The 24,982-nt window shown below is 41.6% G+C and overlaps 1 protein-coding gene across 2 annotated transcripts in view; it reads right to left on the minus strand.

Annotated features, from left to right (window-relative positions):
* EPS8L2 (EPS8 like 2) overlaps positions 1 to 24,982 on the minus strand; it is a 116,442-nt gene that overhangs the window by 51,630 nt on the left and 39,830 nt on the right. For both annotated transcript variants that reach the window (XM_018556051.1, XM_018556050.1), the window contains exons 2-3: positions 4,458 to 4,512; positions 2,702 to 2,739 (exon numbers count right to left, since the gene is read on the minus strand). In XM_018556051.1, the coding sequence (XP_018411553.1) occupies positions 2,702 to 2,739; positions 4,458 to 4,501 (82 nt within the window). In that variant the 5' untranslated portion in view covers positions 4,502 to 4,512. The remainder of the gene's footprint in view (positions 1 to 2,701; positions 2,740 to 4,457; positions 4,513 to 24,982) is intronic.

A 24,982-nucleotide genomic window follows, 5' to 3' on the forward strand; every position in this document is an offset into this window, starting at 1 on the left:
GGGGGATAAAACAGCTTAAAGTGAACCTGGCAACGGCTTTATTATTATGTTACGTGCAAGCAGTACACGCATGCTATGTAATGTGTAGGTGTTTTACTTGCAGGTATTTATTACCTCTCACAGAGATCACAGTATTGCTCACGACAATGTCTTCATATTCCTTTCATTCAAGCAGGCCAGTGCCATCTTCATTTAGGCAATAGAGACAGCACTGGCCTGCTGGGGGTAGGCAACCTTGGCACTCCAGCTGTCGTGCAAATTACAAATCACATCATGCCTCTGCCTCTGGGAGTCATGCCTGTAGCTGTCAGTTTTGCCATGTGTCCTGGGACTTGCAGTACCACAACAACTGGAGTATGGAGCTTCCCTACCCTGATATAGGGCCACCATTTACTTTCTGGACTAAAATCCTCTTCTTAGATGTCACTATGATTCCCTGGTATGTTCTGGGCTATTTGTATGCATATTGCACACAGATCAGCCCCTGCTTTTTCCACTCATGTTGTGACTTAAAATGAAGTTACTATTCTAGTCTAAAGTTCCAGTCAGAGTGATGACTGCAGAGGGGAGACTGAAGAACCTCTTAAGCTGGCCATACACTGATTTTCAACTTTCATGTGAGAAATCTCAGCAGAACATTTGATAATGACATCAGAGACTTGATGAATGTATTTCAACATTTCATATAAATTCAATATTCGATTTTGGAAATTAAATTTTTTTAATATAAAAACTAACTAACGTTCCTAAAACCAATTTTTGGAACAAAATTTTACTAGTGTATTATCTTCTCTATCTACACCTCCTCCCTTGGTGAGTTAATAACCTCACATGGCTTCCAATACCATCTCTATGTCGATGACACTCAAATATATCTTTCTACTCCACAACTCTCCCCCTTAGTGTCCTTGCGTGTCACTAATCTACTAACTGACATATCCGTCTGGATGTCACAACACTTCTTAAAGGAGAACTATGGGGTCAGTTTTTTTCCCCATAGTTCTCCTTAGGGTAACAGGAGGACACAAACTAGCGTCCTCCCGTTACCCTAAGCTCAGTATACCGCGAGCTACAGCTCGCGGTATACTGAGACGCCGCACCTGGAGCGGATCCCGACTTAGATGACGGGATCCGCCCAGCTGCGTGAGTGACAGCTGGCTCTGCCTATCTAGAGGCAGAGCCAGCTGTACCCGCCCCCTACCCCGTCCGTTCCGCCAGTCAGCGCTGGCAGATCGGAGCGGGGAGAGGGGAATCCAGCCCCTCCCCCTGTCACGGCAGAGAGCCATGACAGGATCGAGAGGTGAGGGAACCCGGTATGTGTTCTCTCACCTCCCGATCTACTGAGCCGACCTGTGACAGTCTCATTGTCACAGGTCGGCTTAGAACTATGAGGTGAGTGGAAATCACTCATGTCATAGTTCTCCTTTAAAACTCAACCTTTCAAAAACTGAGCTCATGATATTTCATCCCGCCCGTGCACCTTCCCCCAACTTTTCCCTTGAGATTGATAACACAGCTATCCAACCCTCCCCCATGCCCAGGTCCTAGGTGTCATCCTTGACTCGAACCTCAACTTTCTTCCCCACATCCAATCACTATCCAAATCCTGCCGCCTTCACCTTCGCAACATCTCCAAAATACGCCCCTTCCCCCACCAATGCAACCTCAAAATCACTCATTCACTCACTTGTTATATCTTGTCTAGACTACTGTAACTCTCTCCTCATTGGCTTACCTCTACACAGGCAATCCCCCCTTCAGTCGATCATGAATGCTGCTGCTAGACTCATTCGCCTAATCAACCCCCCTCTGCCAATCCCTGCACTGGTTTCCAATAGCCCAAAGGATAAAATTCAAAATATTAACAATGACTTACAAAGCCATCTACAACTCTGCCCCCAGCTATATCTCAAGTCTTGTCTCAAAGCATCACCCTAACCGTCCGCTCTGCTCTTCAAAAGACCTTCTGCTTTCCAGCTCCCTTGTCAACTCCTCCCATGCTCGCCTCCAGGTCTTCACTAGAGTCTCTTCCATCCTCTGTATCCCAACCTGTCCGTCTATCTCCCACTCTGACTGCCTTTAGGCGATCCTTCAAGACTCATCTCTTCAGGGAAGCCTATCCCACCTCAACCTAACCACTCAATCATCACGTTCTCAAACAATTCATCCCCACACAGCTACCTCCTCATGTATCACCTCCCTCTCCCTTTTAGATTGTAAGCCCTCAGGGGTATGGCCCCCCTTACCATCTTGTCTTGAATTGTATTGTGATTGTAATGTCTTATATTGTAAAGCGCTGAACAAACTGTTGGCGCTATATAAATCCTGTATAATAATAATAATAATAATAGTGTATAGCCAGCGTTAGCCTACTTAAACCCCAAGGCCTGCTTTTTTAACCCCTTCGTGACTGACGACGTACAGTGTACATCGCCAGCATCGGGGCTGTTTAAACAGACTCCCGGCGACTTTTACTGATATTTATAAGCAGGCATACACATCCTTTTGCACAGTTGTGAATGATCAATGCATGTATACTTGTATGTATACTTTTCTACAAACTAAGCACTCATACTTATACACAGATGAACAGAGGCAGATATGTAAGTGCACACAGCGTGACCAGACATTATAAGTAAAAATTATATACTTTTTACAAAAAAATAATTCAATCACATATCAATAACCATAAGAAACGTACCAAATAGGTCCTTTGCGCTCATTTTGCCTGATCCTCCACTGAAAGAAACAGAAAGCTCATTAGCAAATAACCCCAAATCTGGAAAGAAATATTAACTTTTTGGGGTTTATTAAAGCATATAAACATATTTAATCATATATGAAGACCTAAAGATGAACTCCAAGTAAACTTGAAATATATAGTTGTGATTCATATAAGGGAGCTATTGTACCCGCCAAAGGATTTGTATTTTTGTCCATCCAGTCCCCAGATTTAGACAGCTTACCCAATTAGCACAGCAAAGTTGGTGGTTACCTGACTTTTCTCTTTACTCTTAGAGCACTATATACTGGTCGCTTCTCTGCCTGTGATTGGACAGTGAAGGAGCAGCAGCAGACTGAGGAGGTGATGCTTGTGCTCTCTTACCTTATCAGCACCCTACCTGTCAGCGCAGGTGCACTGCAGGACACCTAATTGGCTTCTAGTGCTGCCCCTCTCTCAGTTGAGGGCTACTTGAAGGGGATTACAAGAAGCTACCCAGAGTTTTATTCAGGTACTTAGCTAGTTTTCATTTAAAGTGTATGTAAGTCCAAATACCAAAGTTGTGCAAATAGCTTCCTTTTCACCTTGCAAATGCAGCTGTGCAATGTTTTTTTTTTATATTGGTATAAGTAAGACCCCTTTTATAAAGGCACCCTTTGTTGCATCTAAGTAGGGGATCCTAGCTTGATCCCCTGCTGATTCGGATCAGAACGGAAATGGAGGCCAAATATGTGATATTTGTGTCCATTCTGTTACTTCCTCCATCTTCTGATGGAGAAAATACTGATCCAAGTAATCCATATAGGTGGCTTGATGTAAACATCAACAACCTGTGCTTGTCTATATTTGCCAACATCTGGTCAGGTCCACAAAAGTGATCTTGGACACAGACCTATTGCATTAGGTCCAACGATCTTGAACATACCTGGATGTAAAGGGATGTAAATTAAAGCACATTCACTTAAATCCAGCTCCCACAGGGATATGCTGAAGTCCATTCTTGATCCGTTTAATCACGGGCTAATAACAGACTGACACAACACCCATTGGTAAGGGGCCTATGTTTAAAAAATGCCTTTTGATCATACCAGTTACTACCCACTCTGATTTCTCCCTTTAATAAACTAACAACTCTGTCCCCCTAGCGCCCAATATTGCAGCAGTTTTGTCACCCTATTAGAAGCAGTTCTGCTGCAGTGACTACCCCCTGCAAGTTGATTGGCATCTACACTGACCATTTAGCAGCAACATCTGTTTTAGGGATGTCGCTGGCATCTTCAAACAGCTTCTTCCTTTCCAAAGCCCTGGCCTGCAGGGACTAGATGACTGATAAGGGAAACTGAAAAGGGTTTTCTTTTGATTTTTTTCATTACAAACCTACAAAATAATAATATTACTATTATTATTGTGAAATGCAGAGTATACAAATACCTTAATGTTTTGTTTTTATTTAGATTAAATAAATATGATGTGGATGTAAAGGTAACTGCTATGGCAAAGCTCATACTACTAGAGGGGTCAATGGCCCTTAAGGTACTAAGCTAAAATCACGGCTCATAACTTACTACACTCTTGTAAGATGCAAGCATTTATTTTTGGGTTTGCATCAGTTCTGAAAAAAAGTTTCTGTGGATGGATTTTTTCTGATTTCTAAGCACCATCTATGACTGTGGATCTGTGTAATGAAATATATATATAAATAATATGCAATAATAAGAGAGATAACAGTTCTTACTTGGTGGATCCATGCTTGCTTCCAGTAGATCCTGACTGACTCATCGCTGCATCAGCTGCAAAAAAAAATAGAAATTGAGTTATATCATACTGATATGATATTAAAACAGAAAATGATTTGCAGTGGTGTGTTGGCCATGACAGCCAATCGGTAACCTAGATTAATGCATGCACTTTCTGACTGGTATCTATAGGTTCCTGCTTTTTGACCAGAGTTGGAAATTTTGCACATGAAGACAAAAATGAGAGGCTGAATCAAACCAGTAATAATAACCTTAAAACCACATCTACATGACCACAATGTCAGTATTAATCATATTTGATTAGTCTGTATGAGTGTGCAGTTACACTATGGGGCCTATTCACGAAGCAGCCGAAGGATCTAGCCGTAGCTTCAGCCGATCCTTCGGCTAGCTTCGGCCCCCGGACCCCTTCGGTTCAGTAGAACCGAAGGGCTGCTGTACGGGCTATTCACTATAGCCCGTACAGCTCCCGAACTTGGCCAAGCGGCTCAGTTGAGGCGAAGGCATATGCCTCGGCTCCACTGAGCCGCGCTGAAAGCCGAAGCTGGCCGACAGCCTGCTTCTTACAGCTGGGCGGAGCCAGACGTGATTTTACGGCTGGCTCCGGCCACTTGCAGAGAGATCAGCGTCCCTGGTTACCAGCTAACCAGGGACACTGATCTCCAGACAGCCTAACTCTCCCGGACGCTTCGGGAGTCTCCTGCTCCCGGCCGCCAAGGGGAGAAACACTGCTTTTTTTTTTATTCTGACACGGAGCCGTTTTTTCACCATAGGAATGCATTGCTAGATTCCTATTGGCTATTTCAATTTGCAATAGCAAACTAGATAGTGCACCCGCCCTCTGCTGCAGTTCTCCATCAGGTCAGCGGCATTCGGCTATTCTCGCACTGCTGTTCGGCATCTATAAGAATAGACCGAACAGCAGCGAGTAGCCTGCTGGAGGTTCGGCTTAGCCGATCCAGATGTTGGATCGGCTGAGTCGAACTCCTTCTGCACTTCGGGTCGGCCGAACATGCTGAGCATGTTCGGCCGACCCAAAGCCACGCGAAGCCACCAGATGTACAGCTGATTTCAGACGATATACGGCTGAAATCAGCCTTACCAGACTGAAGTGAAAAGCCAAACAACGCTCAGCTCACTTCGCTTCAGGTCGGTCATTCACTCGGCTGCCTATGGCAGCTGAGTGAATAGACCCCATATGTTATAGAGTGCTAAGAGAAACACAGAGGTCACAACTGTTGACCAGCAAGTTGCCTGGCTGTCAAGCTGCTCCACCGATTACTTTACTGACCATGAATCCATATTCATAAACTAACTCACTCAGTGAGATTTTTTTGATGGGGGTTTACAGTCTGTTTGTGATATTTTTGATGTGTAATAAAATGAGTGTTCGGCATACAGATTTTCCTTAGACCTTTCCATTCTTTTACATGTGTGATTAGCGTGTGGTTTGGATTTCTCAGTATGCTTACATTAATGTAATCATGCTGTTTGATCTTCCATTGAACATATAAGGGTTTATTTTATGATTTTCTCATCTTAAAGGAGACCTTTAGAATGTAACCAGTGTTTCGCCAGAGGTTGCTAGAGGTTCCTTGAGCAATGAGCTATTTCTGCCTCTCACATAAATTACCATCTATACTAATGCTCTTTTTAGCTATCTTTAAGGGGGGCTTTCTTTCCACTGACCACTAAGGTAAGGAGCATTCTTCCCATCTTCACTCTGCCCATCTTCCCAACCATTGTGATATGACCCTCCTCTCACTGACCATGAGTCTAAGGGAGCCATTTTCTTAAGGTGTAAGGTGGTATTTCTTTCACTAACCCTTAATCTATAGGGACCCTTCACTTAATGACTACCAATGTATAGTGGTCCTTCTCCCACTAGACACTAATCAGCAGGGACCCTTCTCCCAATGACCAAAAAATGCTAGGTTGTCCTTCTCCCACTGACCACTAATCTTTAGGGACCCTTCTCCCAGTGACCACCAGTGTAAGGGGTTCTTCATTACTGACCATTAATATAAGGGGCATTTTTCCACTGACCACCAGGAAAACAATACAATTATCAATGTCGCTATTTCTAATCTGGCCATTAAGACTGTTTATTTCATTTTTTTTTTTTTTACTGGAAATAATTTTGTAATTCAAAGTGATGGTCAAGTACTTTAGGTAGGCCATATTTCTTATTCTTTTATGTATTCTTATATGTCAATGTACTGCTCGTGCTAATGTACCAGGAGCTGTAGATATAGTAATTGTTCACTGAGACCTGTAAGTTATTTCAAGGGCTCATCCATGTTAGATAGGTTGAGGAAAGCTGCTTTACAGTATGAGGTAGACATAACAGCCCTAAACTGACTCCCTGGTCAAGACAGATACAAAAGGTTGTTCGCTGGGAACAAAAGGCGTCCTGACTGTGTACTTTGTATAGAAAAGGAAATGATTACTGATGAATCTCAGCTTCCACATCAAATAAACATATTGACTTATTTAAAAAGGCAGTGCAAAGTACAATACAATGCAAAGTGTAACCCATAGAAACCTATCAAAATTCAATTTACTTTAGTCATTTCAGTAAAGATCTGATTTTTTAGTTGTTAGTCATGGTTGAAAATTGCTTGCTGTCATTATGCTATGTATTGTTTTATTAAACAAAGCCCCACAGAATAACTGGTAACAATAAAAATAAATTACAGGGAAATGTTATATGCAGGTTTGAGAATCCAGTGTTCTTACTTTCCCCTGACTTTCTTATCTGCATTCTGATTCCTGGTCAGTGACTTAAAGATTATTAAAGCCACAGACCACTAGGCAACCATCATTTTCACAAGTTGGTCAGCAATAACAGCTTCTTTATTTTTCTTAGCATTGGTTTTCTGTAAAGTAAGAGCATATCTCACCACTTCTGCCAAAACTGAGCGGCCTGTCCCTCTATGGACCGACATGCAATGCTATATTACATAGCTAATAAAATAAGTTTATAATTAGTTGCTGGTGATTACTTTTGCATAATGCAACCTGCTTGTGGCATGATTAGTTATTACACAATAACACCTTACACCAATAAGTTAACTACAACAATCTCCAAAACCTTTACCATTCATCATTTAATATTAAATTGAGCTCAATTAATCATAGTGATTAAAGGTTGACTTTTCCGGCGTGTTGTGCCTTGTTGGTACCGTAGAACTGTGTTTTATAATGTTTTCTATACATAATTGCACACAATATTCTAGGCAGTAGAGTTTAAATATTTGCTATTTTATAGGGAGCACCAAGAAATGTTATTTCTGCCAAGCAATACTCTAAAAAATTTACTTTTGGTCTAGAATTACTCATAAAAATAGCAGTGTACTTCATGTGATTAGACACTGTTGTGCCTTGAGCCTTTTAAAGCAGGCCTTCCCCCTCCCCTCTTCTCTCAATTTTGGACATTCAAATCGCCCCACAATACCTTTTTCCTGACATTTATGGGATTCTTGCCTAGGTGAGACTTGTGTCTCAAGCACCTTTGCAGCAATGCATGTGCTTTAGAGCCCCCGAAGCCTCCTGAGATGTATGATGTTAGTATCCCAGGAAGCTTTGATGTATTCTACAGCACATGCCCTCCTGCACATTATCAGGGGACCAACTGCTTTTTGCTGGTTCTTGGAACTGGCCTCATAATGATGTGCTGCCACTCATGTGCATCCTTAGAGGGCCAGCTGCAAGAACCCGGAAGAGACAGACAGCCCCCTGATGACATACTGTATGTAAAGAAGATGGTGGTGTGGTAACTGGAGTGTGGCGGGGATCAGAGGATTGTGCATGACAAGGCAGGATTTGCTGGACATGTAAGTATGTTAAGGATAACCCAGCAAACAAGGTTATTGAGAATTTAAAAAGAGAATGGGGGAGGAAGTGAAGTTCCTCTTTAACTTTATATCTGCAGACCTCATCTAAGGCACTTTGCCTCTGACTGCTAGTCTCAGGATGTTTACAGTGAGATTTGGTGATGTCACTGCTGTGGAGCTCACAATTCTGCTTGCTAGAAATGAATGTGTACCTAGGGACCTACCATGCAATAATCACCCTGCTTCTGCTTTATTCATACTCAGGTTCTTAATATTTACCCCACCAGTTGTCAGATATCTAGTCATCAGGGGGCAGTTTTGACATGAGAAAATCAGCTGCAGGGATCCTATAGGCAATACAGGTTCTTTTAAAACATGCCAACATCTTGGTTGTGTTCTCACAGGGAGAGGCACTGGCCTATCACAGTCCCAACATTCTTACTTCTTTACCTTTGAGCAAAGAGTTTATTTTCACATTCCTTGCATACTTAACAGCAAAACTGGAAGAGATTGCATGACTTTATATAGTGTCATGCCAAGGTTATGCCACTGACAGGTACAAAAGGCTGCAGTGTTTGCTGTGTTCTCTATTCAAAATGTATGTCTCTGGATTGTGAGAAGTGACCTATGAACAACTGAAGGGTTAGGTTCATAATCTATTTTACTAAGCACTGCTTTGGCTCATAATGAACATTATGCTCATTAATCTACAGGCAGCCACTACTGCTTTTTTAGAACAAAAGAGAAAGGTAAAAGTGCATAGTACTTGTGTATTTAATATCCACATCAAAACTGGAGCTCACAGTAAATGGGAATATCTAGAGGGAAATCCAAAAATAATAACTCAAATTATCTAGCAACTCCTAATAGTGAAGGGTATCCAAAGGCAGTAGTAATAGAAGAACAACAATAAAGTGCGTAGGATCTAGTGTATTAAAAGTGATATGTTTAATAGTAAAAAAAACAAAGTGGTAAGTTAACACAGTTAATAACAAACAGAAGTGGAAAGCAGTGCATCTCTGGCCAATAAAATCCAAAAAGGTGAAGCCGTATGCCCTGGCCAGTCGCTGGGCTTTGGTGTAGTTCTTCTGGCTGTCAGTGCTCTTCCTTATACAGGATCAGCTCCATGTGGGTGAATAAGCTGATAGCATGGTCTTCCCGGTTGTACCTCTGAGAACAAGGTACAACTACTTCCAGAGGCAAGAGGTGACATGTTTCATGGTTATTTTCCTCTTTCATAAGCCCCTCTCTCTCATTTACCATCATGGAGTGCGTCCCATCTAAGGAGGAACTCTTACAGCTGGAAGAGATACACCAAAGCCCTGCCACTGGCCACGTCGTGCAGGCTTTAGCTGTTTGGACTCCATTGGAGACTCGCTGCTTTCCACTTAAGTTTGTGAATTAGGTGTAAAGGGATTTCTATACAAGCTGCATAGTTTAGTCCCATTTTTACAATGTCCAAACAAGCCTACAGGAGGCAAACAGGGCAGCATGGGAGTGCAGAGAAGTATCAGTTTCAGAGGAGGTGGGATATCAAAATAGACAAAGTAACAAGTGCATTTTAACACTTACAGTGACAGTGTCTCTATAAAGAACAACCCCCCACCAATGAACCACCTTCCCTGTGCTTGTTCACTGCTCCATTCCTCCCTGGGGATTGGGGAGTCCAAATCCTGTGTAAGCTTGGTGATGGATGATTTGCACAAAATTGGCACACAATTTCTTTAATTCTTAAAATAACCCCTGCAGCACGATAGGATATTGAGACCATTGGATCGGCTGGGTTCAGTACACTACTGCTCTTTGCACTTTTTATTTTGACAGGAAGTGATTATATGCTGGCACCTATTGATAGATACTTGTGCTCATGTGGACTTTAATTGGTGATATTAAATGCACGGTAAGAGTGCCAAGTGACCTCACCATTTAGCTGTTTGTATCATAGATTAAAAGTATTTTCATATTTATGACCTAATTACAATACGATATTTCTTACATGATATTCCTTAGCCATAGGCTGATGGTGTGGGAAAGTAAACATTCAGGAAAGGCGGCTATTATAATAAAGTTTATGTAAATGATAAGGGGACTTTTGTTAAGTTACCCCAAATAACCTAAGCAACATTAAAATATATAAGTTTTGGATATAGTAGGGAATGGTAAATACACCTATCACTTTTTTACCATCTGTGTTCCAATGAGGAAAATTCCTTAACTTCCTGTCTTGTAAATACAACAGGAAGTGAGAAGAAATCTCCCCAATGTGAAGGAAACCTCAAACATTTTGTTTCTATACCTGTTTTGGTGACAACTCAGAATGCTAATTTTCTCTCACTTTCAGTCCCGGTGAATTAGAGTGAATCTCACAGGCAGCAATAAAACCTGACAGGGGTTCTATCCCCTTACCACTCTATCCAAAACTACCAATAAATAACTGGTTTTTATTATAAAATTCCTAATAGTACTCTGACCTTTTCCAGTTGTCCAATAACACTTGCCTATGCTGTTAGCACTGTGGTCAATGAAACCTTTGAACTATCAAAGATTGTGACTGGGTTGGAATGTGTGACCCGTCACGTGGTCATACATTTTAACGTACTCACGCCCACTTTTTCGGCGGTGGAATATGTGACCGGCAAAAGGTGAAGAATTCCAACACTTTCTCATCTGTTCGAGGGCAGATCGGCATCGCAGATGGTATGTGTAGGAGAACCGATCTGCCCTGGAACAGCTGATCGGTCCTGAAATCTCACTTCTATCCGACATAGTGGAATGTCAGATCACACTCACAAAGTCAGATAGAAGTGACATTCCAGGACCAATCAGCTGTTTCAGGGCAAATCGGTTCTCCTGCACATACGATCTGCGATGCCAATCTGCCCTGGAACAGCTGAGAAAATATTGGAATTCTTCTCATTTTGCCGGTCCACCGCTGAAAAAGTGGGCAGGATTACATTAAAATGTGTGACCATGTCACTGGTCACACATTCTAACGCAGTCACAAACTTTGATAGAACAACCTTGTTTCCACTCTGGTTGAAAATATTATATACAATTGTTCTAAAGTCAGTAAATGTCAGCACTTGATTTACTATACTGCATATTCACCAGTCCAGTTGTCATGCTGTGCTGATGCCACTTATGTGATGCAAATATTTAAAGAGACAATATTAACAATGTAATCTCCTAGAAAGCCAGCTGTTTCAACATTGTGGTGGAGCACCGGACCTGGAGATAAGTACAGTACCCTTTTGTTTTTCTAGTACTCTTCATTTCCCTTTCACTTATGCTTTGGCTACTAGTAAAATGTAACAGGAGACAAAACACTCAGCACAGCCTCCTCTTATCCCTTCACATCCATGGGGCCACCATCAATGAAAGCATGTCATCTCAGACCCTTGTACTACAGTTTATGATTATATACTAAATGTCATATAGCCTTTTTATTACAATTTCATTAAGTCTGAGAATTACAAGATCTGTAACTCTTATTAATTTTGCTACTTTATTTGCTGTTCTTACATTGACGTTTATGTCTAACTGAAGTAAATTCCTATTGTACTTCAGATAACAGATTACTGACAATAAGGATTACCGATTTTTTTGTTGGTATGTAAACCCAGATGATTAACGTATTCACTTCCTTTTGGTCTCTTAAATATATAATTGAAAATGTTTTTGTCATAGCTGTCTGATATTTTTTTTTTAAATGCCTGTTGCCAGAAATCCAGTCTGTCCTCTGCATTTTGCAATGTTATCTCAGGCATTGTTATCAGCTCTGCCCAGTCCATCTCTGTAGGCTACAGAACACCTTTCCTTATGTTATGAGGAGAAGGGGAAGTATTCTGTAGTCATAAAACACATTGGGGGGAATTTATCAAAATTGAAGCAGACACAATCTGGAGCAGTTGTGCATAGTAACCAATCAGCTTCTCTCTTCAGTTTGGTCAGTTGAGATTTAAAAATGAAAGAGAGAGGCTGACTGGTTGTCATGCACAGCTGCTCCAGATTGTGTCTGCTCCAGTTTTGATAAATTCCCTTCATTCTGTCCTAGAGTGACAACACTGCCACTCTATAGATACAATGCGGTGAGTGAGTGTTGTCAACCTAGGACAGGAAGTGTGTTACTGTCAGGATTAGCAAGTGAAAGGAAAGGGAAAAGGCCTGAAAAAAGCTGCAATATATTTAAATTATGTTCTTGTCCTTATATACATTTTAAGGAGTTTCTAAAGCCTTTTTCCGCATACTGAATGGTTAGATTAACCTAAAAAATTGTCAGTCTGACAACCACCAATTAACTTTCCTTTGTTTTACAAATGTCTCTGTCTTGCTTATCTAGTCTGCCACTAACAACAAGCTCTGTTTCCTTATGACAGGTGATGTAAATTCTGGAAGGTGGGGCATGTCTCGACAGATTTATGGCAATGCCAGCTGCAGGCGTAATGCATTTCTGCCTTGATGGTGACACGCTATATAACTATTAAAACGAGTTGACAAATGCAGGTAGCTGTGAGAAAGGCAAGTAAGAAAGACATAATTGTAGTGGCGTAACTACCGCCATAGCAACCAGTGCGGTTGCTATGGGGCCCGGGGCAGAGGGGGGCCGGGTCAGGAGGCCAGGGACCAGCAGTGAAGGTGGAGGAGGCCGGGGAGCAGGCAGCTCAAACAAGTAAGAGGAGAGCACGTGTGCAGGGAAAGGGACCACCATAGAGAATCTCAGGTGGACTGTGCAGGATCTATGGTATATGCGGGTCTCAAGTGGGCTCTACAAGGTCTCAAGTGGGCTGTGCAGGGTCTCAGGTAGACTGTGCAGGGTCTATGGTGGGCTCTGCAGGGGCTCTGTGGGGTCTCAGGTGGGCTCTGCAGGGTCACTCTCAGGTGGGCTGTCTGGGGTATCAGGTGGGCTCTGGAAGGTTTCTGGTATGTGCTGGGCTGTGCGGGGTCTATGATGTCTCTCAGTTGGCCTGTGCGGGGTCTATGGTGTGCTCTCAACGGGGTCTATAGTGCGCTCTGTGTGGTCTATAATGGGCTCTGTGGGGTCTATGGTGGGCACTGCAGGGTGTGAGGTGGGCTCTGCATGGTTTCTGGTGGGCTGTGCAGGGTCTATGGTGGGCTCTGCAGCAGTGAGCCGCAGAGTGATCTCTTCTTCTGCTCTGACGTCAGAGCCAGCAGGAGCAGAGCTGAAGGAAAGGAGACAGAGACGGCGCAGGCATGGGAGTGTGTTCCGGAGGTAGGTAGGTTTTTTTTGGTGGATGGGTGCAGTTAGGGGCGGTTTTGGGAGGCCCCATACAACATTTTGCTATTGGGCCTTGTGAATTCTAGTTACGCCCCTGCATAACGGGTAGCTAGTTGAAAACATTAGTGTGATATTTCAGACTAGAATGTCTTTATATCTACTATGGCAGTGCTCCACAGGCATGATTAGAGTGGCAAATATTCTACAATCAATTGAGTTATGTTTTCACAATACACAAGTGGGATAAATGATTTAGTGTAGTATAACATTTTTGGTTATTTCTTTTGTTTTAGGACTCTCTACACCAGACCAGAAACAGAGACAGCTGAGTAGCAAAAAGGGATACAGAGATTTGGTTCCAAAAGAGGGAGAGTCCCTTCAGATGAAGGGCAGTTGGGAGCTATGCCAGTTTTCTGTTTATAGTTGGCAAAAGTGGCCCCTTAGGCTCCTGCATTTTCCTGCAGAGACTTACAGTAGAACCTTATACCTGTTTTCAGAGCTTGTAGCCTCTTTGTTAGGATAACTACATACTGTACATCTTGCTCTTTATGATAATAGTTTGGGGCCCTCCTCATCTTCCACAACTGAACCTAGGAATGATAGGACTCTGCTGTTGTCTTTGAGAAGTACATACTTTTGTGGAACCGCCCAACTCAGGATAAAATTAATATGCTATTGTTAGGAAGTAATTCCCTCCTTCGGATGAGATATTTGTTCTGTCACCACAAATTGTTTCTTTTGATCTAATATTAGTAACGCAGCAGTCTATAAAACCTGTACATTAATCACTTCAACCAGGTTTTATTATATCTTAGGATGGATGGCGTAATAGTTCCCTGTGCAATCTTAATCTTCCTTTTCTGACCCCTTTGTACTTGGGAGATAAACTATATATGCTTTACTGACGTACATTACTATAGATCAAATGATATGGGACACTTTCCACGTTCAAAGTGATAAGAGCAGTTTGTTTGCACACTAAAACACTGACTATTCAGAAAACACATTCAACGCCTTCCAAACTTGATCATCTGAATTTACAGAAGCAGCCAAAACCTTTATTCATATTTCTTAAAAATGTATGTATGTTCCTAATTACCATTGTGGAACTGCTGTCTTCAGTTAGCTAATGGTGTAATGCTTCCTTTCAGGAAAAAAGCTAAATTTTCACATTTCGTTTCAGTCATGGTGGATGCTTCCAGAGCCCGTACTTTAGAGAGTAATATATTAAAGGGAACTGAACTGTGGAAGCTGTGCCTAAAAAGGCAAACAGAAGGCAAAGACCAGTCACCAGTATTGCTGTGGTCTCTGCAGCTGATCTTTTCCCAATTACTGACTTACCATCCCTTGTTCTGCACTGTACAAAAGTGGCCATCTTGGTAAAGGCAGGGCTTTGCTTCCTCATGTCAGAGCTATCTCCTGATGACTGGTGAGCTGTTGACTTATGGGGGAATATTCAAGAATGAGCAGTAGAGATTGAGAAAACACAGATCCAGAGAATGAATCATACAGAAACATTGCAGGTCCTTGGGCACAGATTCTTCTTCAGCAAGAAGAACAGTGAGCACATCACCTAATCTCACTCCAAATCCTTTGAGACCAGCAGCTACAAGCACAGTGCCTTGGATAATGTCACACTACAGATACACAGGAAATTAAAGACATTTAGAAGGGTCCAATATAACAGACATAGCTGTTTTAGCATTGGGTCAGGCATTCATATACAGTATGTTCGCTGTGAAGAGGTATAGTAGAAAAAAGCAAATCAGCACACGTCCCAACATTATCACAGGTAAATGGTGGCAATGATACTAATAAGCTGACATAACCAAATCTCACCCTTCACACTTAACCAATATTTAAAGAAAATAATGCCAATATCTAGAATCTGCAACCTTAATATCTGGACTACCCACCAAAAATCAAGATAGGTGGTAGCTATGGTAGGATAAATGTCCTGATTTCAAAAAAACTTTTCAATAATTTGTTTAGGATTTTTCCTATAAAGCCAAGAAAGCATATGTACTAAACTGGCTATCTAAAAATGATGGCATTAGTCAGAGGAAATGTGGGGTCTATGAGTAATTATAGGCTGGTTTGGGAACATGTTGGTTTCTTAGTGTCAATCAGACTTTATGTACAGTGGAGACATAACTCCACTCATAAGGAGTGTTCTTTGAAATCCATCATATAAATAAAGTAGACAGGGCTAACAACATGTGTCTGGAATTCAGAGCCAAAAATACGCTGTGTTGTCATGTCAAAGAGGAAGGTAGGAGCACACTATATTTCTGGCACATCAACAGTCATTGTTCTCTACTTGCCTGGGGTTTAAAGGGATAAAACATGGAAATGTGCATGTATTGCAGAGATGTACAAAATATGTTTTTTGACCTTGCCATATACTTTAAAACAGTCAGATTTGCTTTGCTATGTTTGTCTCAATTGAGACGTCACTTCACTTCTTGTATAGTCACCAGTTCAGGAAGTGAGCAAAATCTCTTCAATTGGGACATAGCAATAATATATATATATATATATACTGTGTATATGTAGATATATATATAACGGCCAGCTTCTTCTTTCCTTCTTTCACCTCGGCTCAGTGGAGCAGAGGCATATGCCTTTGGCTCGACTGAACCGCTCGGCCAACTTCGGGAGCTGTACGGGCTATAGTGAATAGCCCGTACAGCAGCCCTTCGGTTCTACTGAACCGAAGGGGTCCTGGGGCCGAAGCTAGCCGAGGGATCAGCAGAATCTACGGCTAGATACTTCGGCAGCTTAGTGAATAGACCCCTATATATCCCATGTGTCCGCAATTCAAGGATATAAAGTGCACAGAAATCTTAGTAATAAGTCTTTCCAGAAAAAAAAGGGATATCCCATGAATAACAAAGCAGAGCCTTGGCTGCAAACAGTCTTAGATTGCAGTACATTATACATGTTGCAATTTGTGTCAGTATATTCAACAAGTGGAAGTCAGAGGATTTGCACCGCAGCTGCCAGCACAATATTGTCCTGTTCATGAATATAGTCTCTTAAAAAAATATTTCTCCTACCCACCGCTCTTAAAAAATATAACTCTTTACCCATACAAGGAGTTAATGAGAAATTCAGTTGGCCTTGTTAAATATAAACAGGTACTTGGGCAGGTATTGTCTGTTCACAGCTATAATTTTTATTTAACAGGAAAGCCTCTGATTTTTATTAGGTTGTCTGAATCATCTGTGAATTATGAATATTCTTAGAGCTCATAAAGTTAGTCCTTGCCTCTGCTCTGACAATTGTATAAATTAAGGGTTGTGTAGTTCTTTTCTTTTATGTTCCATGTGTATAGACTACTTAGCTTGTTGATGCCAGAACCAGCTCTATTTTTATGTGGCCAAGAGAAAGATAGAATGCAGAGCTAAGGATGTGTGTACATGGACAACAGACCCAGAACCAAGTCAAGTGCAGTCGAACATCTGAGAAAATAGTTTTTTTTATGTTTTTGAGTTTAATGAGTTCCTTTCTAGAGTAATGAAGTTCTTGTCTGGAGGAATAAAAGCAACTGAAATTCATAAGAATAAAGAATGCCGCATCTAAAAAAAAAAAGCAACCCAATAGGGTGCATCTTAAAAACAAAAATAACCAAGCAAGCTCTTGAAATTTGATTTAGACTCTAAGGATTAAACACAAACTTCAAGGATAAAATGATAGAAACTATGCTAACTCCACCGAGACCTAAATATATGTAAAAGATTTGATGGTACAAGTCAGCACATGATGACCATAGGGTTTTCTGGCTTTACAAAGTATATCATAATGCCTGTGCTGTTTTATAAATAACGAATAAAGAGACAGATACTGTCCATTCAAGAAAAGAGACAGTGTCTGTGTAAAGCCCATCTCTTACTAATTAGTACTCGCTGCTCCCCCATCCCCCCTTCTTAAACCAGGTGTGGGGGGGCGCAATAACTGCCAACACCAGGTATATTGATGGCAGCTGTGGCAGAGGAAGGAGGAGAGGGGAAGTGATAGAGATATGAGTATTAAGTAGTTTGGAGATGGATGTCATACAGACACCGTCATTTTGCTCTAAAAATGAACCTTTGCTATGCCCATCAAGAACAAATCATCAATTTTACTATTATCACCCCACCCCCCCACTATCCCCCGAGTAGCTATATATTCACCTTTCACCTTTCCTTCACTTTCCCAACATTCCATTCAGCTGGCAGGATCAGGAAAATCTGTGCTGTTTAAAGCTGAACAGCTACAACGCTGCTTTACAGGATCCCCATTAGCCAATCAGGTAGGATATATGCATATTTAAATTGTAAGTATGCATAATACTTTATACCTGGAGTTCAAATGTGCTGACTACACAGGGCTATGGACTCTCCCCATGTGACAGCACTGGTATTTAGCTCATTGCAAAACTCACATAGTCCTCTATACCCCGAAATGGGTATTTTCTTAGCTCTTGGCAGATGAACAGAACAGTGGGAGATTGATGGTAAGATACGCATATGCAGCATGGTAGAAAAACATTAACGCAAACCTACATGGGCAGCCACATGTTTGATTTAGGCTGTTTTTTGCAATTTAACAGAGGTACCTGAATCCCTGAATATCCCTAAATGATTAACAAATTATTGTGTCCCCTGTTCTGCTGTGCTACATAGCAGCTGCATGATATCTATGACTATAAATATGTCCTTGGTATTGACACCTTCCATTTAAGATTCTGAATGTAAACTGGTACTATACTCTACTAGGGAATGGATATATATGAAGCTGCATTTTTGCCCTGGTTCATTCTGCAAATATACATCATGTTAATTGATCTCATGGTTAGTTCTCTTTTGGGGACCTTGACTGATATCTTTTGGTAGTTAGCTTTTACAGTATATTTCATGCGGTGGTGCTACTACATGGTGGGGAGTGCAGAGCCAAAAACCCTAAAGGGAAAGACTTCTTACTGGGGTCCCCCAGGGAAAAGGAAACAGCGGCTCACAAATGAAGGTTTTGGAAGGAGTGTGTAATGTCACTATAGTCTGTGTCTGCTTACCATCCAACTGTTCCTTCTTTTCATACAAATGTTACTTAACTTTCCTTATTCATATGTCGGAAGAACAAAGTCTACAAACTGAATTTTGACTTTGTGGTAAACTGGATGACATTGTGCATTTTATTTACGGTATGTGTCTCCGATAGTTGCTATATAGAGGTGTAGCAAGGTGTGTGTATGTTGATGAATACAATTTTTAGCTGTTCTTTTGGCTTTTAAAACCTTTGGAAGGTGTGTGCTGGTAAAGGAGTGAGAGGCAACATTTGGCCTAAAGGCAACATAAATTAGTTGTCTATGAGACAGCAATAATGTTGAAACATTTACTGAAATTTTTGTACAATACTAAATGTCACTTAATAGGAATCTATAGCTGCTGTTAGAAGGTTTCTTTAAAGTGGACTTCCTCCCCTCCTTCCCCTTAACAAGCTTGACAACAGTAACAGCAGCAACAGTAACAGTAACAGAGGCCAGTGTAGGAAAACCAGTAAAGGAATTTATAGTTACTTGCCTCTTTCTTCTTGTTTTTCTTAATGGTCTGTCCACATGGGTCAGAATTAGAAACCCACACTGCTATGGCCTGTATATTCTTTCTCATTCTTTGTCCTGGCCCACTGATGATACCTGCACCAAATCACATGCATTCGTTGTACGAGATCTGGTGCAGTTTATTATAAATACCTTTTTCCCTGAGGTCTGACAAGATTTCGTAAAATCTTGTGAGATCTTGCAGGATGCAAAGGAGTCCTCCCTGGAAAGCAATGATGACATAGCCTTCCAAGAGGGCAGCTGTGAAGCACTGGCTACAGCAGCTGTGAAGCACTGGATACATCACCAGTGCCTCTAAATACCAGGAAGTGCAGTGTAATAAAATGTAAGGGCACAAATAAAGTTTTTAATTTACATATGACTTGAGGATGTTTATAGCACGGCATGCAGAGCTACATGTACCTGGGCTATTTAGGTTTGGGGGGAAAAGGTCTGCTTTAATATTCGAGAACAGCTGAAAGTTGGACTCCAGGCAAACAGCTAAATATGCTGTTGAAATTCAAAGGGAGCTGTTTTACCTGCTAAACATTTGTGATTTTGTTCATCAAGTCCTGAGACGATCATCCCTGCAGACAGGACAGCCATGCTGGTGACCTTAATTTTTCGAGTGCAGTTAGGCAATACAATTTGTACATCTCTCCACCTCCAGTCTGTAATTGGGCAATAAAGGAGCAAAGATGTGGCCTGAGGAGGTCAAGGTTTTCCTATGTCTCTTTATGTGCATATTTCCTGACGGCAGGCTGCAGCAGATCCCAACTGGCTCAGTGTGCAGTATGATTGTTGCTGTACAGGGGAGAACAGCAGGCTGATAGCAACTACATTGTCTCTAGGTGAAAATTATTGGCATACCGTACATGCTTGGTTCTCCCACTGCTACTCTTACTCTGTGCCTAACAACAGCTACAATTTTTGTACCCCTAAAGAGCCGTAGCTTTTTAAAATTGAAATGGACTATCTAAATATATTTAAGTTGAGCTTTTATTAGGAACACGCTTTGAAATTGTAAAACATTGATAGAGGTTTAGCTAACATGCAATCTCTCCCCAATGGCCGGGTTTGCTAGACCTAACACAAATATTTTCTTCTCCTTCTTATTTATATTGAGCAATTAATATAGAAAACAATATAAGAAGGATTCTCTGTGTTTAGGGAATATTTCACTGACATTGTTAATACAAGCCCTTGAGAAGCACAGAGAAAACATCCTATACACTGGAGAGTTATAAAAGCCTGTTGACTCCATAAGCAATTAAAGGTTTTTACAACTGTTTTAACAGAACATTGACCTTCATCATGCATACTTTATGGGTTTGCAGAATTCCGAGAATGTGTTTATTGTCTTCTAACCGAATGCATTTCTATGCTATACCTATGTTTTCACTTTCTGACAGCTTCTAATTTGGCAACCATCACAACGCAAGTATTTTTTGGGGGGGTTTTAACCTATCTACTGACATCTTAGCTTGTCCTAAACCATAAATTAAGAGAACTTCCAAACAACTAAAGAAACTGATATCAGCATCATTATTATGTTCTGACACTCAGTTGAATGTGATAAATATCAGTAATAGTTGGCTCACCACCATTGTATATCTGTCAAGCATTATCTACAACTGAATGGAATGCTTACACAGTATGTGTCTATAGTTGCCCCCAGACAATAAGCAACATTTATATATTTATTTATTACAGATATTTATATAGCGCCGGCAATTTACGCATTGCTTTACATAGTTGCACGTTCACATCAGTCCCTGCCCTCAAGGAGCTTACAATCTAACGTTGAGCATTAAAATGGACAATTCAAGAACCTATACAAGAAGAGGCACACAAAGCGCAATACATATTTATTACATTACTAAGTTGATTATCTTACTGCCTTGTTTATGAGATCACCTTTTTCAGAATGTTGAATTTTGCTTTATGTCCCCATTCTCACTTAATTCATAAGTCTTAGAATTCCTTGAGATTCATGTGATCTGCTGTGGGCGGGAGGTACTATACAATACAATGACAGTTGCCACCACTTGCAACTGTTCACAAACCCTTCACATGTAATCGCTGTGAATACATGGGAATGACCGCATCCACAGATAATTGCAGTACATACAACCTACCTACAAACATCTGCGGGTGGTGGCAGCTGTCATTGTATTGTACAGTGCCTCCTGCCTTCAACAGATTGCATAAGTCCCACAAAGGAATTAATGAGACTCATGCGACCAGCCCCATTTGCAAGTGAGAATGTGTCTTAACCAGGTCCATTTTTACTGCAAGGCAAAAGGGGCTACTGCCCTGGGCACCATAATTTACAAGGGCCCACAGCAGCTGTCCCTTTCACCCAGAGCGGCAGACAAAAAAAGAGCAGGAGCACTGCCGGTGGGGAGACCCGCTTCCCATTCTCCTCTGAGAGCAATTTCAAGCCTATGACTTCCTGGTCCCAGTTCTGCTCCTATACCCCAGTCTGGGGGTCTGGGGTCTGGGAGCAGAAGTGGTACCAGGAAGAGTCTGAACTGTATTGCATTTACATTCATATTACTAAACACTTGCTGCAAGGTGTATTCAGTACACCTTGCAGCAAGTGTTTAGTGATATGTAGTGTACATGCAATACAGATTAACATACAGTTTAGAGAGGAGCCAGTTAACTTTTCAGCATGTCTTTGGAGGGTGGGAAGAAACTGGAATACCCACTCAAGCACAGGGAGAACAATCAAACTCTTGGCAGATAGTGACCTGGCCAGGATTCAAACCAGGGACCCCAGTGTTGCATGGCAGAAGTGCTAACAACTACTATGCCAAGGTGCTGCCTAGTGCTTTATGAAAACAAAACTAGGGTTGATTCTTATACAGCCAATCAGACTGATCGTTTCATTTGAAAGTCTAAAACCTATTGGTTGCTGCTGATAGCTCTACTGTTCATAAATCAGCTACACTGATGCACTAATCTGGGTATCTTCTGTTGTTCTCTTGTACTGAATACCTTAAAGTGGTAATAAACCAAAATTGAACTTTTATGCCCCAAGAGGTGTTTGCCATAATGTGCTAGTATGCACAGCATATTTGGGTTCGGACTCTTTGGCTTTTTAATTGGCTGGGCCAGGATGATGTAACCATACCTCCCAAATGTCCCTTTTTTGGACTGACTGTCCCTCGTTTGGAACCAAATCCATCTAGTAAAATGTACGTTTTAACTACCAAAAGTGTTATGCTACACTAAAATCTTTATTTCATATCTTATCCATCTATATTTTCATATCTTAATTATCAGGTTTGCTATTTCAAAAAGAAAACATAAATTCCTAACGGTCCGCATAACTGGAGGTGTGGCAGGGGTGTATCCATTGCCTAAATACATTGTGCTGGAAGGTGTCCCTCTTTCTCATCTCAGAAAGTTGGGAGGTATGTTTAATTTCTGCACATGTGCACGAAAGTTGCTTCCTCTTGGCACAGAACCATGTCGAGCTGCGCATGCACGGCTCAGTGCAAGCAAGTTCCGTCAGGCAGGGAGGAGCAATTATGACAAAAGAGACTTACAGAGTTTTGAATGTGGAAAAAACCCTACCTGTCAGTGTTTTCTTTTTATGTATTTATATATTTACTTCTGCTTTAATGTCTTCTTTATTATTTCTAACATTGGCCATGCACTTTCTTATATTTACTAGTGATGTAACTGAGTTAAACATTGATTGCAGTTATCATGTAAAGATAGGTCACAAACACACAAGCCTCTGATTAGGGAGATTTTCCATCCTGCTGGAAATTTGCAATAAAGAGCTCATCTCCTATCTCTTTACTGAGAGAATGGAACAATTCACTGCAAATTAATTAACAGCATTACTTAATAAACCCTGCAATGAGCAATGATGACCAGTGGAAGATTAATTCTGATTGGTAGTTGTGGGTTACCACGCTTAGCACTTTGTACTTTGCTTTATTGTATTACTCCTGTAAATGTCATACAAATCAAGAATTAACATTGTGGTGATGTCTATAAAAAGAATGTACAGATATCATAATTGCCAGGCAATCTCTTTATAGACAATATAGTGACAAAAAGTCCTCAATGGGCCAATGGGCATCTTTGATCATTTGAATCTCCGCTCCAAAACTGTTATTATAGTGCAGTCTTACCTGTCAGGGATCACTAGAGTCATGATTATTTACTATCAGAGCAGAGGTGCTCTGAAGAGCAGTGCTGATAACAGCTACCACATACCAAAGGTACTATCCCCCCATCTAGCAGACTAGATGGTATGTCACTTATCAGCCCTGAACTTAGGCCTCAGAAAAGGCAACGTCTATGAAGGCTGTACAGCCTGACACTATTCTGACATTTGTGGTCTGGAAGGAAGAGAGTGAAGTGAATAACTGCACCCACCTATCCATGCCAGCTAAGGTTGCACTATTATAGCAGATTAGGTATGGAGATTAAGAGTCCTACAAATGCCTATTCCTGACTAGTTTCTCATTAAGGCCACTGCTACACTTGAATCTTTATAGCAATGACTTAACAATCTACATGACAGCTTTCACTCATGTTACTTGATGCACATCACTAGATACAAGAGCCGTATCTAGCTCATTTTGCCCCCCTAGGCAAGAACAGAAAATTGTGCCCCCCCAACAGGCGTGTGATGTCACCCGGCGCTGGGAACATGTGTCATCATGTGATGTCATGCGCCCTGCCTCCAGGATGAATGCGCAGATCGAGCCGGTGGCCAAATCCGAAATAGCGTAAAATGTGTTTTGTTTGACCAAAGCAATGAAAAAGTTTTTAGTTTCCATTCGTTTTGTAAAAAACAAATATTTAGTCTTTGCACATGTCTAATAATGTGTGTGTGTGTGTGGAATTCACAAACTGGTGATAGTAAAATATTTACTATCATCCAGTTATGAATGGGTAGAAGTCTCTGTACTGAGTGCTACTACCAATTCAGAAAGTCAAGAATAAACGGGAAGTGATGTAAAGCACTTCCTGTTCATTCATAACTGGGGACACATAGTACTATGTGTCCCCAGTTGTTTACAAACACTGGAGTGAGCAGCTGATCACTTCAATGTTTGTGCCGCACACAGAGGATTGGTAAATATTATACATATTTACCGATCCTCCTGCTTTCCATCCAGCGCTGCTTGGCCACGCACACAGCGGCACAGGGGAAATGGAGCACTGAAGCTGGCCGGGAAGGGGGGGAGGAGGGAGCGCTGTCACTTCAGGATAGCCAAGCGATGAGGAGAGAGAGAGCCGCCGGCTCTCAGTTCCTTGCTAAGCAGCTCTCTCTCTCCTCACCGCTTGGCCATCCTGGTTGACAGCTCCCTCTTCTGCCCAAACTTCCCCCTCCGGCTGCAGCGCTCCATTTCTCCTCGGATCCCCGCTGTCTCTGCCCATATAGGCCGAGGGGAGAGCAGCGGGGATCCATGGAGAAGCTGCAGGCTGTGCCGCCCCACAACTCCCTGCTACACCGAGGCCGAGCTGTGTTGGCCGTCTGGCGCCCCTGTTGCCATGGCGCCCTGTGCTCGCCATTGCAGCAGAGGTGAGGGGGAGCAGCCAGGCAGGTCCTGCTTCACTCGCCTCACCCTTCCTACGGCCCTGCTAGATACACTTTTTATATATATAGAATAACAGGTGTGCTTTTGTTTTATTATACAAGGAAAAACCAAGAAAACTAAGCCACATCTATAAATAGAGTATACTGTATGTATCTTTAATTATTAATATTGAGAAACAACAGTTTGTGTTAATCATTAATTCATGGTATTGAGCATGTTGAATACATATTTTACTAGTTTTCTGTTTTTAGTTGTCACTTCGTCTCCCTCTATATATATA

The sequence above is a fragment of the Nanorana parkeri genome, unplaced genomic scaffold (assembly GCF_000935625.1).
Source record: "Nanorana parkeri isolate BGI_ZX_2015 unplaced genomic scaffold, ASM93562v1 scaffold222, whole genome shotgun sequence".
Lineage (NCBI taxonomy): Eukaryota > Metazoa > Chordata > Amphibia > Anura > Dicroglossidae > Nanorana > Nanorana parkeri.